This window comes from Mercenaria mercenaria, chromosome 15, assembly GCF_021730395.1.
Source record: "Mercenaria mercenaria strain notata chromosome 15, MADL_Memer_1, whole genome shotgun sequence".
Classification (NCBI taxonomy): domain Eukaryota; kingdom Metazoa; phylum Mollusca; class Bivalvia; order Venerida; family Veneridae; genus Mercenaria; species Mercenaria mercenaria.
This window is the reverse complement of record NC_069375.1, coordinates 31,340,842-31,354,522: the sequence shown is the minus strand read 5'-3', so window position 1 is coordinate 31,354,522 and position 13,681 is coordinate 31,340,842. Positions and strand designations below refer to the sequence as shown.

The 13,681-nt window shown below is 34.9% G+C and overlaps 1 protein-coding gene across 2 annotated transcripts in view; it reads right to left on the bottom strand.

Annotated features, from left to right (window-relative positions):
• Positions 1-4,956: 4,956 nt before the first annotated feature.
• Positions 4,957-13,681, bottom strand: part of LOC123550294 (uncharacterized) — a 53,655-nt gene continuing 44,930 nt past the window's right edge. For both annotated transcript variants that reach the window (XM_053524916.1, XM_053524917.1), the window contains exons 16-23: positions 13,591-13,654; positions 12,926-13,032; positions 12,213-12,435; positions 11,167-11,282; positions 10,562-10,648; positions 10,022-10,100; positions 6,504-6,679; positions 4,957-5,884 (exon numbers count right to left, since the gene is read on the bottom strand). In XM_053524916.1, the coding sequence (XP_053380891.1) occupies positions 5,728-5,884; positions 6,504-6,679; positions 10,022-10,100; positions 10,562-10,648; positions 11,167-11,282; positions 12,213-12,435; positions 12,926-13,032; positions 13,591-13,654 (1,009 nt within the window). In that variant the 3' untranslated portion in view covers positions 4,957-5,727. The remainder of the gene's footprint in view (positions 5,885-6,503; positions 6,680-10,021; positions 10,101-10,561; positions 10,649-11,166; positions 11,283-12,212; positions 12,436-12,925; positions 13,033-13,590; positions 13,655-13,681) is intronic.

The window sequence follows — 13,681 nt, the reverse complement described above, 5'->3', positions numbered from 1 at the left end:
GCATAGCTCATGGTGTATTTAATCCGGAATTGCATACCTTTTGTCATATGATGTCGGAGCTTATAATATGACCACAATTTTAGTTTTAGTTTACAGAAATAGAGTGAAAGTGCCCCAAAAATTTAAGCCGAAAGTAAAAGGTGACATAATTCAAGACATATTGGTGCTAGAGTTATGGAGCTTGTGCCATATGATATGGGTGATGATGTGGAACAACTTTTTTATATTTGAATCAAATCCAGTAACACAGTGAACATGTATCAAACTTAAACATGAAATGAAAGGAGAGTATGATAAATGAAACATCGGTGCAATACTTATAGCCCTTTTATCGTGATGTAGGTGATGGTGAAGAACAACTAAGTTTGAAACAATTCCGTTGAGTAAGATAAAGTAAAGTGCATCAAAACTTTAACCAAAGCATGGACGAAGATGTCAACGCCGGTGCCACAAAGACAGTCCTTCATATACAATTTTTTTAATGTACATCGCATAGTAGAGAGTGGCGATAATAAAAATAAGTGATCGTGAACGTTGCTTCATTTTTTTACTCTGGCATGTTTATGGTGAAGCAAAATAATTTTCACAATCTCAGTACAGAGTCACTTTTGATACTGTTTCGGGATTTTCTATTTTTAACTATGTTGGTCCCTGTGTGCTGCCAAACTGTTTGAATAACTTTAGAAGAGTCCCACCCAAGAAATATCCATTCCAAGATTCATCAGCCGCCATCAACTTGTGTCAGAGGTGTTGTTTAAAGAAGACAACAGATGGCGAGTGGTCACACCAGGGTCGTGCCGACACACGGTGATACGTATTCAGTGAGCTAGAATGCACTTTTTTTAAAACTCAACTATAAAAAAATATCCAGCTCCGATAACGTTGTCATTAAGTGAGGCAACATTGTTCTGTAAGCGATACACTAATAGACTCATTATCTTAAGACACAGCTTCACCTGTCAGGAATAAATGCCTTGAAAAATCTTTAGTCACGGGGAATACTATCATTTGCTTTACTCTAAAGTGAACTCGTGTGGCACATAGCCTAGATATATATTTGGTCTTGCCATCAGTGAGAACACTGGTATATACCTGGCTGATGGATCAAACATACTCTACCGCTAGGCTGGATATGTCTAGAAAACACTAGTATTAGCCTAGATGTGTCAGATTTATGCAAAGTGTCTCTATTCTCTTAATTACAGAAAACACTAGTAGTTGTCTAGATAAAATTCATGCTATCACTAAAGTGGACATACCTTCAGTCCTCCAATCACAGAAAACACTAGTTGTTGTCCGGATAATGTATCAAATTAATGCTATCCCTAAACGGGACTACCTTTGGTCTGGCCATCACCGAGAACACATTTACAGTATTTGCCTGGCTGATGGATCAAACAATTGCTATCGCTAGACTGGACATATCTAGAAAACAATAGTATATTTGTATATGCCTAGTAGTGTCAAATTCATGCTAATCCATAGTGGACGTGTCTTTAGTATTGCAATCAAGGAAAATATTCAAAGTCTTGACCGCCATCGAAGACGAACCGTGAATATCCCGACATGTCTTTTTAACGCCACCACCCTGAACGGGACATCTTTGGTCTAGCCGTCACGGATAACACGATTATAGCCGCACACATGGATGGACTCACACAAGCTCTAGACTGGACAAATCTTTAGTCTAGTCATCACATTACTTGCCTCACAAAGGGATCAAACCCCTACTGAACACCAAGACTGAACATATCCATTGTCTACACTTGTTTGCCTGGTCTAAATCCTGCCACACTGGGAAAATCTTTGGTCTACCAGCATAGAGAACTAGTACTTGTCTGGCTGATGGACTGGGCTTTCGTAACATATAGACACGACATATCTTTGGCCTAGCCATCAAAGAGAACAGTTGAATTTGCATGGTCCACTGACTTCACTCTTTACTGCTAGACTTGTAAAGTCCAAAAGGGGCCATCATTCTTGCAAAAAGCAGGATGGAGTTATGTTTCTTGCTATACAGAGTCAGCTTATGATAGTGAACAAGTGTTGCAAGTTTTAAAGCAATAGCTTTGATAGTTTGGGAGAAAAAATTGAGCTAAACATAACACTTTACCAAGAAATCTGATATTTTCTAAGTCCAAAAGGGGCCATAATTCTTGCAAAAAGTAGGATGGAGTTATGTTTCTTGCTGTACAGAGTAAGCTATTGATGGTGAACAAGTGTTGCAAGTTTTAAAGCAATAGCTTTGATAGTTTAGGAGAAAAGCTGAGCTAAACATAAAACGTAACCAGACAACGCCGACGCAGACGTCGATCAAGTGATGACAATAACATCTTTTTTCCCCCCAAAAAATTTGATGAGCTAAAAATGACACACTCAACTAAAATTGACTATGGTAGTTTCAAACACATGACTGCTCAACAATGCCGAACCCCAAATTATATCAACATCCGCTTGTTTTGGTTTTTATTTCATATAATGTACATTATGTAGATACTGGACAATTTACAATTATTTCTGTCTCTGCACTGTTTAAAACCTAAACAAACATTACTGGATGAAAAATTGATCAATTTTATACATCATAACTATCATAAAAACATTCAGTTCTAACATGATCAAATTTATACAACTTTTTTCCATACAACATGTATACAAACTGACTTTATACAAAATAACGCCGTGAACTGACATAATGCTTCACAATGAAGATGGGTACGAAATGACATCTTTTAACAATTTTTTTATCAATTTATATCAAAACAATTCATTACAGTGAACATAATTTATACATAGTATAAAACATCAACCTATACACATACCTTTATACAAATACAAGGTACACTTCAGTTTGACAAGATTATTGTATTTAATGCAAAACATGCATTTTCCTTGCAAATTTACATAACAAAACCTTGTAATCTATATTGTTTCATTAGAGAAAATTACAACTTTATTAAATGTTAAACATTTGAAATACTAAACAAATCATTGACAGCTTTCAAAAACTGGCAAATTGTGGAAGCAGTCATTTTAAAAGTCTATGACATCCGTTACATGCTTCTGAAATTTTTACAGATTAAAAAACGCCATTAATAAATTACCATACTTTAACTGGTTTTGAACACAAGGCACAGTAGTTTACTATTTGACTGAAAGATCATACTGGGAAAAAAAAAAAAAAATTTTATTAAAAGAAGTAAATTTGGAAGTCACTAAAATCTGAAAAACTGTTTTAAATGTTGCTGCGGAAACAGAATACCCACCATTTTCTTTAAGATTTAGAGAACTGTAAATGCCCATTACCTTGTGTAAATGCCCATTAACCATTGTTTTAGTTGGAACAATTAAAAAGTACTTTCCCATGTTTGTTTGTCTAAAGAGATCTATGAAATACACACAAGTTTGAAAAATTTTGCATTCCCTGTAAAAACCTGTCATCTAGAACTTCTGTGTTTACATAATTAAAGTAAAATCATTCAAAATTTCACTTAAGGAAACAAATAACCAGCCAATGTTGCGGACTGTGTAGGACGAGTGACGAGTGACAGAAAAGGCTATCTAAAAATACAGAATGCCATTTTACAAATTGCTGCTACTTACACAGTTCAGTAACTGTAGCCCTTACTCAAGTGAATAGATCAATTGAGCCGTGCCATGGGAAAACCAACATAGTGGGTGTGCGACCAGCATGGATCCAGACCAGCCTGCGCATCCGCGCAGTCTGGTCAGGATGCATGCTGTTCGCTTACAGTTTCTCCAATTCCAATAGGCTTTAAAAGCGAACAGCATGGAGCCTGACCAGACTGCGCGGATGCGCAGGCTGGTCTGGATCCATGTTGGTCGCACACCCACTATGTTGGTTTTCTCATGGCACGGATCAATTTCATTTTATTCTATTTTATTATAAATTTTATCTTGTGATACGTCATTACAACATAAATACCATAAAACACAATCAGATTTTTTTTAACAACAATACAAAAATACAAAACAACAAAATATGAAGAAACAATGACAAAAACTAATTACTTTTAAAAAGTACGTTTAACATAACAAATTTACATACAAAATAAATTTGACTAAAACAGAAATAAATACTTTTATCAGCTATAAGCACCTAATAATTTCTGTTTCTGATACTTTTCATGGCAGCAATTTAATTAAGTGGCAAATTTGAGGCCACTTTCCAACATAATCAATATTCGAAATATTTCCAACATATATCAATACAGGAAGTATTTCTATCATACCTCAACATTTTATATTGTACTGAAATACACTGTGCTGGAGTTCATCCAAACAATATATTGTTGATAAGGAAAATGTGATACCTATACCTTAAGATAGACAATACTAATTTCATTGTTTAAGCAACAACAAGTACCTGTTGACCTAATTATGTCAGAGTATACATTAGAAAATATTGTGCCATAATATGATATTAATTACAAGCCAGCTTAAAAGTATTTTTAAGACATATGGAACTAAGAGACAGGCATAGCAGGTGTACCAACAGATTTAACATTACAATTATTTGCACAGATATACAGAACCTTCCAAAGAATAAGGGGTTGGTTTGTAACAATTATCAATCAAATGTCAAGGGCCAGTATCTGCATAGTAAGAAATATACTGTTTAATTTTCATGAAGTCTTTTTATTTTAAAGAAATGGGTAAAATACCAATACACAACCAGCTACATTAAAACTGTACACTGTTCTGACCAGTTACCTGTATTTGTATTTGTACATCATACTGTCTATCTTACACTAAGTTACAGTTTTGCTTCATGCGTACTTCAAGGCAAATACAGCATTTGCATTCACATTGGTGTTTAATTTTTTGCATAATTTATCACTACAATAAAACACAGCTCGCTCGTGAATGCAAGTAAAATGATGGTTATAACCCTTACACTGCTAAATTTCTATAATGAACTTGTCCTTACATTAACTGTTAAAAGGGGTGCTTACAGAAAGATACTGACTGAATGGCAAACACTGCAGATCTTGATCAGACTGTTTTCATTGGCATAGACTGGTGATGCTTAATTATAATACACTCATGAAATTTTCAAAGAATGTTTTAGAAATGTTATCAATGATATTTCAATATGCTACTTGACAAGCAACTTTTCAAAACTTTTGTTGTGTGTATCAAATCCAATCTCGTATTATTTTATACCACATTTTTTTGAAAACCATGTACCCATTCAAACTTGCTATTTTCCACTTCAAATCAAGATCTCACAAAGGATGTAATAAGTTCTATTTGAACTTGCAGTTGCTTTATTCTGATGGTAACAACTACTGATAAATTATTATCAAACAACCTTTTCACCATGAACAATCTATCTGCTCAAACATACCATCATATATGCAGCGTAGATAAAAACAATATAGGTCATTACAGACCAAAAGCAACCATCCTAAGGTCACAGCCTTTTTTCAACCTTTTTTGGAAATGACAGTTGCTCATAGCAGTTTTGACTATTGACCTGCATTCAGACTTTAAGCAGAGTGACTATTGACTGACAAGCCATTTGGTTAAGTATATAACATTGTATAGATTTAAAAAAAAAAAATACCAGTATCAAAACATTTCTTTTTATAAAATGTTGGTGCTTCCTGACATTATGGTAACAGACAAATGTTGCCTACAGTCACAACGTTCAGGACCAATTAACAAGTGCTCCTAGATAATTCATTGTACAAAAAAGGTGGTCTAATCTTGTATTTCCTCGCCATCTATTTCATGTCGTTGTCTGTATTCCTCCAATGTTTTCTGTATTGTGTCACTAGAGTATCTACATTTTGGTGAGCCACATGTACATGTAAACTGCTTCCACTTGATTATCCAAAACTTCTCCCCATAATCAAACCTGTAAAAATAAATTCACCTTTTTCACCACATAAAACTAACTACCTTTTCTTTCTCAGAATACTGTTGAATATTTTACACAATACTGGACACAATTTCTGCTTATTCAAAATCTAGCAATAAAGCTTTATTTTGAAACATTCATAATCGTAACAGAGAGATTACTTTTAGAAAATAAAATTCCTTAAGACACAGAAAAATTTATGAGTTTCTGACCAAGCTGCACCTTGGGTAATTACCTAGCAGTTTACATCTGAGTTCTGGCCCTGTGTTCACAAAACAGTTTCAGTCTCAGCTGAGTTTGATAATGTAACTTTATTTGTCATTTATATCTAAATAGCATGTTTAAAACTTAATTTTAAGTTAATAACTATTTTCAAGTGGCTTTTCAGTATTGATGGTCTGTCTCAGTTGGAATTTAACCACGAAGTTATAATAAAATTGATATTAAAATTTCAAACTCAAACTCAGCTGAATAAGGAGCCAGGTTCCAAGTAATTATAAAAGTCATTTTGGTGACCAGCCTCCGAATGCAACCTTTACCATATGTCAATTTCAAATTCATCCTTAGATGCTGGTGTTATAGAATTGGTCTAATATCTTGGGGACTCATTACTTACCCTAGTTCTTCCTGTGCTTTGATATCTCTGTTAGCAAACAGACAGATTCTTGGGAAGCGGAGATCCTGGGAGTCTACAAACACCTTGACAGGGGTAAGGTTTGGTTCACATAAATGATTGATAAACCTGGCTACATTACCATACCTTCTAGCATCTATACAGTACGTCTCACCATCCTGTAATAAATCAGTGTTAAACATTTCGAAATGCAATCATTCACATTTGCAATTCCATTCAGCCGATGTAAAGAATGATGTCTGAAACAACTCAAGCTCATGTTGACTACTACAACTGATGCTACAAACAGAGTTGGAAGTGACAATAATATTCCAACTTCTACAGAAGAACCATCTAGCTGGATGGCTTCGTTACCATGACTCTGGTGCAGGCATGAAAATCAAAGGTGAGGTTCAAGTAATATTCATAGAAAGCAACCTAAACCACTCAGCCAGAGACTTAAATTGTTTGTTTTTTTTCTTCACATAACTCAGGCCTCCTAGCAGGCCTGAACAAAAATAAAGGTTTTTATAAAGGCTCCAATCTATGGAAATAAAGGCCTTTTACTGTAAAATATTAAACAAGAGGACCATGATGGTCCTGAATCGCTCACCTCTTCCCACATGACCCAGTTTTGAGTATGACGTTGTTTTTTCTATTACTGACCTATTGACCTAGTTTTCGAAGGTACGTGACCCTGTTTTGAACTTTACCTAGATATCATCAAGGTGAACATTCACACTAATTTTCATGAAGATCTCATGAAAAAAATGGCCTCTAGAGAGGTCACAAGGTTTTTCTATTTTTATACCTACTGGCCTAGTTTTTGACCGCACGTGACCCAGTTTCAAAACTGACCTAGATATCATCAAGGTGAACATTCAGATCAATTTTCATGAAGATCCATTGAAAAATATGGCCTCTAGAGAGGTCAAAAGATTTTTCTGATTTTAGACCTACTGACCTAGTTTTTGACCGCAGTTGACCCAGTTTCAAACTTGACCTAGACATCATCAAGATGAACATTCAGACCAACTTTCATACAGATCCCATGGAAAGTATGGCCTCTAGAGAGGTCACAAGGTTTTTTTATTATTTGACCTACTGACCTAGTTTTTTACGGCACGTGAATCAGTTTCAAACTCGACCTAGATATCATCAAGGTGAACATTCTGACCAATTTTCATGAAGATCCATTCAAGGGTATGGCCTCTAGAGAGGTCACAATGTTTTTCTATTCTATTTCAAGACCTACTGATCTAGTTTTTGATCGCAGTTGACCCAGTTTCAAACTTGACCTATATATCATCAAGATAAACATTCAAACCAACTTTCATACAGATCCCATGAAAAACATGGCCTCTAGTGGGGTCACAACGTTTTTTCATTATTTGACCTACTTTTTGATGGCACATGACCCACTTTCGAACTTGACCTAGATATCATCAAGATGAACATTCTGACCAATTTTTATGGAGATCCATTCACAAGTATGGCCTCTAGAGAGGTCACAAAGTTTTTCTATTTTTAGACCTACGGACCTAGTTTTTGACCGCACATGACCCTGTTTCGAACTTGACCTAGATATCATCAAGATGAACATTCAGACCAACTTTCATACAGATCCCATGAAAAATATGGCCTCTAGAGAGCTCACAAGGTTTTTCTATTATTTGACCTAGTTTTTGACGGCACGTGACCCACTTTCGAACCTGACCTAGACATCATCAAGGTGAACATTCTGACCAATTTTCATGAAGATCCATTCAAGGGTATGGCCTCTAGAGAGGTCACAAGGTTTTTCTATTTTTAGACCTGCTGACCTAGTTTTTGACCGCACGCGACCCAGTTTCAAACTTGATCTAGATATCATCAAGATGAACATTCAGACCAACTTTTATACAGATCCCATGAAAAATATGGCCTTTAGAGAGGTCACAAAGTTTTTCTCTTATTTGACCAACTGACCTATCTTTTGAAGGCACGTGACCCAGTTCCTAACCTGACCTAGATATCATCAAGATGAACGTTCTGACTAATTTTCATGAAGATCCCATGAAAAATATGACCTCTAGAGAGGTCACAAGGATTTTCTATTATTTGCCCTACTGACCTAATTTTTGGCCGCACTTGACCCAGTTTTGAACCTGACCTAGATATCATCAAGGTGAACATTCTGACCACTTTTCATGAAGATCCATTGAAAAGTATGGCCTCTAGAGAGGTCACAAGGTTTTTCTATTTTTAGACCTACTGACCTAGTTTTTATCGGCACGTGACCCAGTTTCGAACTTGACCTAGATATCATCAAGGTGAATATTCTGACCAACTTTCATAAAGATACCATGAAAAATGTGACCTCTAGAGTGGTCACAAGCAAAAGTTTACGGACTGACGCACGCACGCACGGACGGACGACGGACAACGGACGCTGCGCGATCACAAAAGCTCACATTGTCACTTTGTGACAGGTGAGCTAAAAATAAAGAGTAATTAAAGGCTATTTTTGTCGGAAGTCTCGTTGAAAACACATAATATATATAGGTATTTACTAAAAAAAGTTAATTTATATATGGAAACCCACACTCTAAAACCAGATATCAGAAATAGGCATGTTTGATATTATCTCATACTGTTTGAATTATACATTATGATTGATATACATACCTAACTTAATGGGTATACCTACTTTCACTGCACATTTATATCACCTATTTTGTATATGGTTCCTGTTTTATGCATTGTAGCGTCTACATCAACTTTGCTCAGAATGCTGTATCTTCACCAGACCTAGTCCACTGTTACCATAGTGTAAACATCATGTCACCAGACCATTTCAAGCATTCAGCTCCATGGTACCTTATGCTGAATACATGTAACACCTATGGTCTGGTGAACACTACTGCAAACATCTACATGTATGTGGTCTGGTGAACACAACAGCATTCTGAAAAACTCAAGATGAAAGATACACAAGCAGTATCCTAATAACAACACTTTAAAAGTGGGGAAGAAATACAGTAGTATAACCATTACTTGCTTTAAACTGGCACGGCAAGCAGTCTGAACAAAAATATAGGTTTTGAGTGAAAATTACAGGCTATTTGGCCGTTTTAAAGGTTTTTTCAGAAGATTTAAAGGTTTTAAAGGTTTGCTCTGAAATGAAAGGTTTTTAAAGGTTTTAAAGGTTTCACTAGGAGGCCTGCATAACTCGAACAATTTCCAAGTTCTTACAATAAAACTTCTTGATGTCTTAGCCATTCTTTTATAACACCAGAATAGATACACATGTATCTCAGATTTTAGTGTTTACTTAACCATAGTCAACTGTTGCTGAAAATAACATAAGGCATTTTTTGGTCAGTTACTGTGTCACAATATGGATGAAGACCAACCTTGGTAATAGCACCTACCTCCCCATAAGCAAGCCGGATATATTTCGAACATATTCTGTGATTTATAACTTGGATTAACAGAGTCATCTAGTATACCATGAAAGATATTCTTATGGCATAACTTACTTTATTATCCAGGTCAAACAGGTAGGAATCATCCTCACGTCTATCTGCCTCACAGTCTGATATATGCTCTCCTATATACCTGCCAATGTACATGTATACATGGAATCCTTAGCAAAAAGATTTTCCGTCTCACAAAATCAAACACTATAAAGGTCAAAAATGTATTACAAATACGTTATCATTTAATTTTTTTCTTATTTTTAACATAAAGTCTCCAGTACTCAATTCTTTTTTACTACCAGCTTTCTGTGAATTCTTTCCAATGGTATGTATCAACTGCCTTATGTAAAACTAGATGTGTGTCCATGCCCCCACTCCTGCCACTGTAACATGGTTTTATGACTCGGGTTAAATAATTTTTAAGATGTTTGCAACAAAAAAATTATGTCAACTTGAAAAACACACTTCAAATTTTACTGAATGAAATAAATTTTAATCTTTTTTTTTCAAGACTCATAATCAGTCAAGTAACAGATGAGATGTCTAAACTTAAACACATGTGCATAAAAATAACATATGAATACACAGTCATGAACATACTCGCAAATAAATGTCCCCCGTGCAATGTCGACCAGAGTTTTACATCCCCAGCCTCGTCCTACAGTCTTAAACACCTGTAGCCGTGACCTGAAAACAGAAATGTAATCACAAATACCTTTTACATTCTTTGCCATAAAATGCAATCTTAAATTTCAGGAAGCTTAATATATGAAAGTTGAAACAGTTTGTATAAAAGTATCAAGAAATTCAAAATAAAAAAAGATATATATTCAACAAATTTTTCATGTCTAAAATACATCAATACAGTACATAAAGCCAACTGATACTTCAAGCCTTTGCTCCATATGATACTGAAACTATATTGATACTGAAGTCTCTCAAACTGAGATTTAAGAATTTGAGCACAGTTTAACTAATGACTTTTAAAATAGATTTAGAAATATTCCTTTTGCCTGATGTGTTCATTTTGCTGCACTACCATCTTCTTATCTTTGAACTAACAAGGCAAGAAATCGTAAATGATAAAGATGGTGCTGCTAACAGTACTGACACCTTGACAACTAGTTTCAAATAGCAACTGCCAATATAGATGCGTAATTTCTATTCTAACAGAATTTAGGGAAATCAAACAGAAAGTAACTTACATAACACCATTCTGTACAACCCTATTGTTACAAGTGGTCCAGCACTCACAAGCCCTATTGCACTCAAATATCAATGGCGGTTCAAGCATGTTGAACTCTGGTATCAGCCGATTATACTGTAAAATTGACAAGGGAATGGTCAAATATCAACAATGGTTCAAGCCAGTTTAGTTCAAATATCAGTCAAATATACCTTCATAACAGTTATAGAGGATATCTTTTTGTTTCAGTGCGAGATCAAAATATATTTCATCAAGTGAACACCAAATGCAATATTTTCATGAGTGGCATATCCACGAGTGAAAATGTAAATTATGGTTTTCAAGAAGGAAATATATTTTGATCTTAAATGTAAAACAAATTTTCTTTTTATTTCATGTTTTGACTAAATTTCTTTTTTATAGTTTCTCATCAGTGAAAAAAAAACAGATATATTTCTCTCTTAATATTTCCATAATTCATTGAAAAACATGTAATAAACTCTTTTCTGTTGTGGTTAGAGGCACAATTTAGGTCATATTAGTGACTCTGCCTCCTTTTGATGGTAAAGAATCTCCCTTGGTGCCCCTCATGGAATTATTTTCACGGCAGGCAGTTACCTGGGTAGAACCACCTACCTTCTGTGAGCCAGCTTGATGGCTTCCTTACATGAAAGAATTCTAACCTGAAGCAAGGTTTTGAAACCCAACAATGAGAAGCATGTGAAGAAGGCAACCTTAACCACTGGCCACAGAAACCCAGCATATGAAATTGTGTAATTCTTATTAATGCCCTTGACAGAACTGCATTGGTTAACTGCTTAAATTTCATTTGTTTTAAAATATGAAAGACACTGGATCTTTTGTTTTAGACTTGGTGGTTATAGAAATCCATGAAATTCAATCCGCATGAAAAAATAAATTTTCATTATCTTGATCTTTAAAGTTTGCAATCCATAATTTCCCGAAAATATGCACCAGCAATTATGAAGAAAACTACAAAATTTTATGCCGAGAAGTAAAAAGATTTCATAGTATGTATTAAGTATACTGACACCGCTAACTCACCTTATCGTACCAACACCGTATACTATTTTTGCCACAAGCACAGTATATAGATGAACAGTCATCCTTACACTGGCATGTCTGTAGACTTCCTATGACACGATTAATGTTAAGGCACGTTGTCTCTATATTGTCAACAACATAGAGATAATCTTTTGGCTCGCCTTCATCATCTACACCATTAACACAAGGAATTGGAATGTTTTCACGACCCTTTGATAAGTCTCTGAAAGAGTTTATTTCAACACATTATAATTACTTACAACACTCATTTTGTATTAAAATGATAAGATAGTAACTGTGTACAATGTCATATTTGATAAAAAAAACTGTATGTTACTAAACATTTCTAATTATTCTACATCATTACACGTAATTTACAAAGTTTTTTTCCAAAAATGTGCTTTTGTTAGTTTTTTTTGCCTCATTCAAGTACCCTATCTAATTTAAATTAATCTAACCAAAGTTCTTGGATTCCGTACCAGAACTAAACACACCGCTTCTCCACAAATAGCTACCAACTTCTCGAAAAGTAACTGCCAACTTCTCCACCTGAATCACTGGTGGAGGCTAAATGATTTGAGACACTTCCTTTATCGAACAGTCACAAAGAACACAGGCCTCTTTAGGGGATCACACAACCCTATGATCCATAGGTCTGCATCCTCCCTACTGATCTAAGAAAGCAAGCTACCAAGAAAGTAAAATAATCTTACCTATGAATTAATTTATCAGGTTTCCCCATATGTTTGGCACCAAAACTTTTCAACTGTTTATTTACTTTCAATGCAAGATACACTGCTGTGTTCTGTTCAATACAACACTGAAATTGCAAATAGTACTCGTATCAAAGGCAATATTTGGCTTGACCAAGCACACATTCTCTCAAAATTTTTATAACTTGATATTCACGATCCTGGAACTTTGGAAACAAGTAAGAAAGTGTCAAAATTCTTGTACTTATTTTCATAGAGATTTTATAAATGTAACTTAACATATTTTTAACTGCAATACATCATTTGTAAAAATATGCATACATTTTGAAAACATACAACAGTTGTAAGTTCATTATTACCAAAATCTCAAAGAATGAAATTATGAGAAAGAGGCATACATTTTATGCAGAACTCTGTGGGCATGAGATTTTTCCTCATGAAAACTGTGAACAAAAACCTTAAAAACATTAAAGACACATGAACCAGGCAATATCATTTTTACTTCTTCAATTTCAGAAAAAAAAACTCAAAACTAAAAGCAAATTCGAACATTCACTTTTAAGTTTTAATTTCTGACCTTGAGCTTTGATGATCTCAGTACATGACCAAAACATGTGCTTGAGAAAGTAAACCTAACACAAGTAATTTTAGAATTGTTATGTTACCTCTAAAGGTGTTTCTCCCTTGTTATTTTTGGCTTCAACATCAGCACCCCTTGCAAGGAACAGCCTGTAGCAAATATAATTATAATGTAGA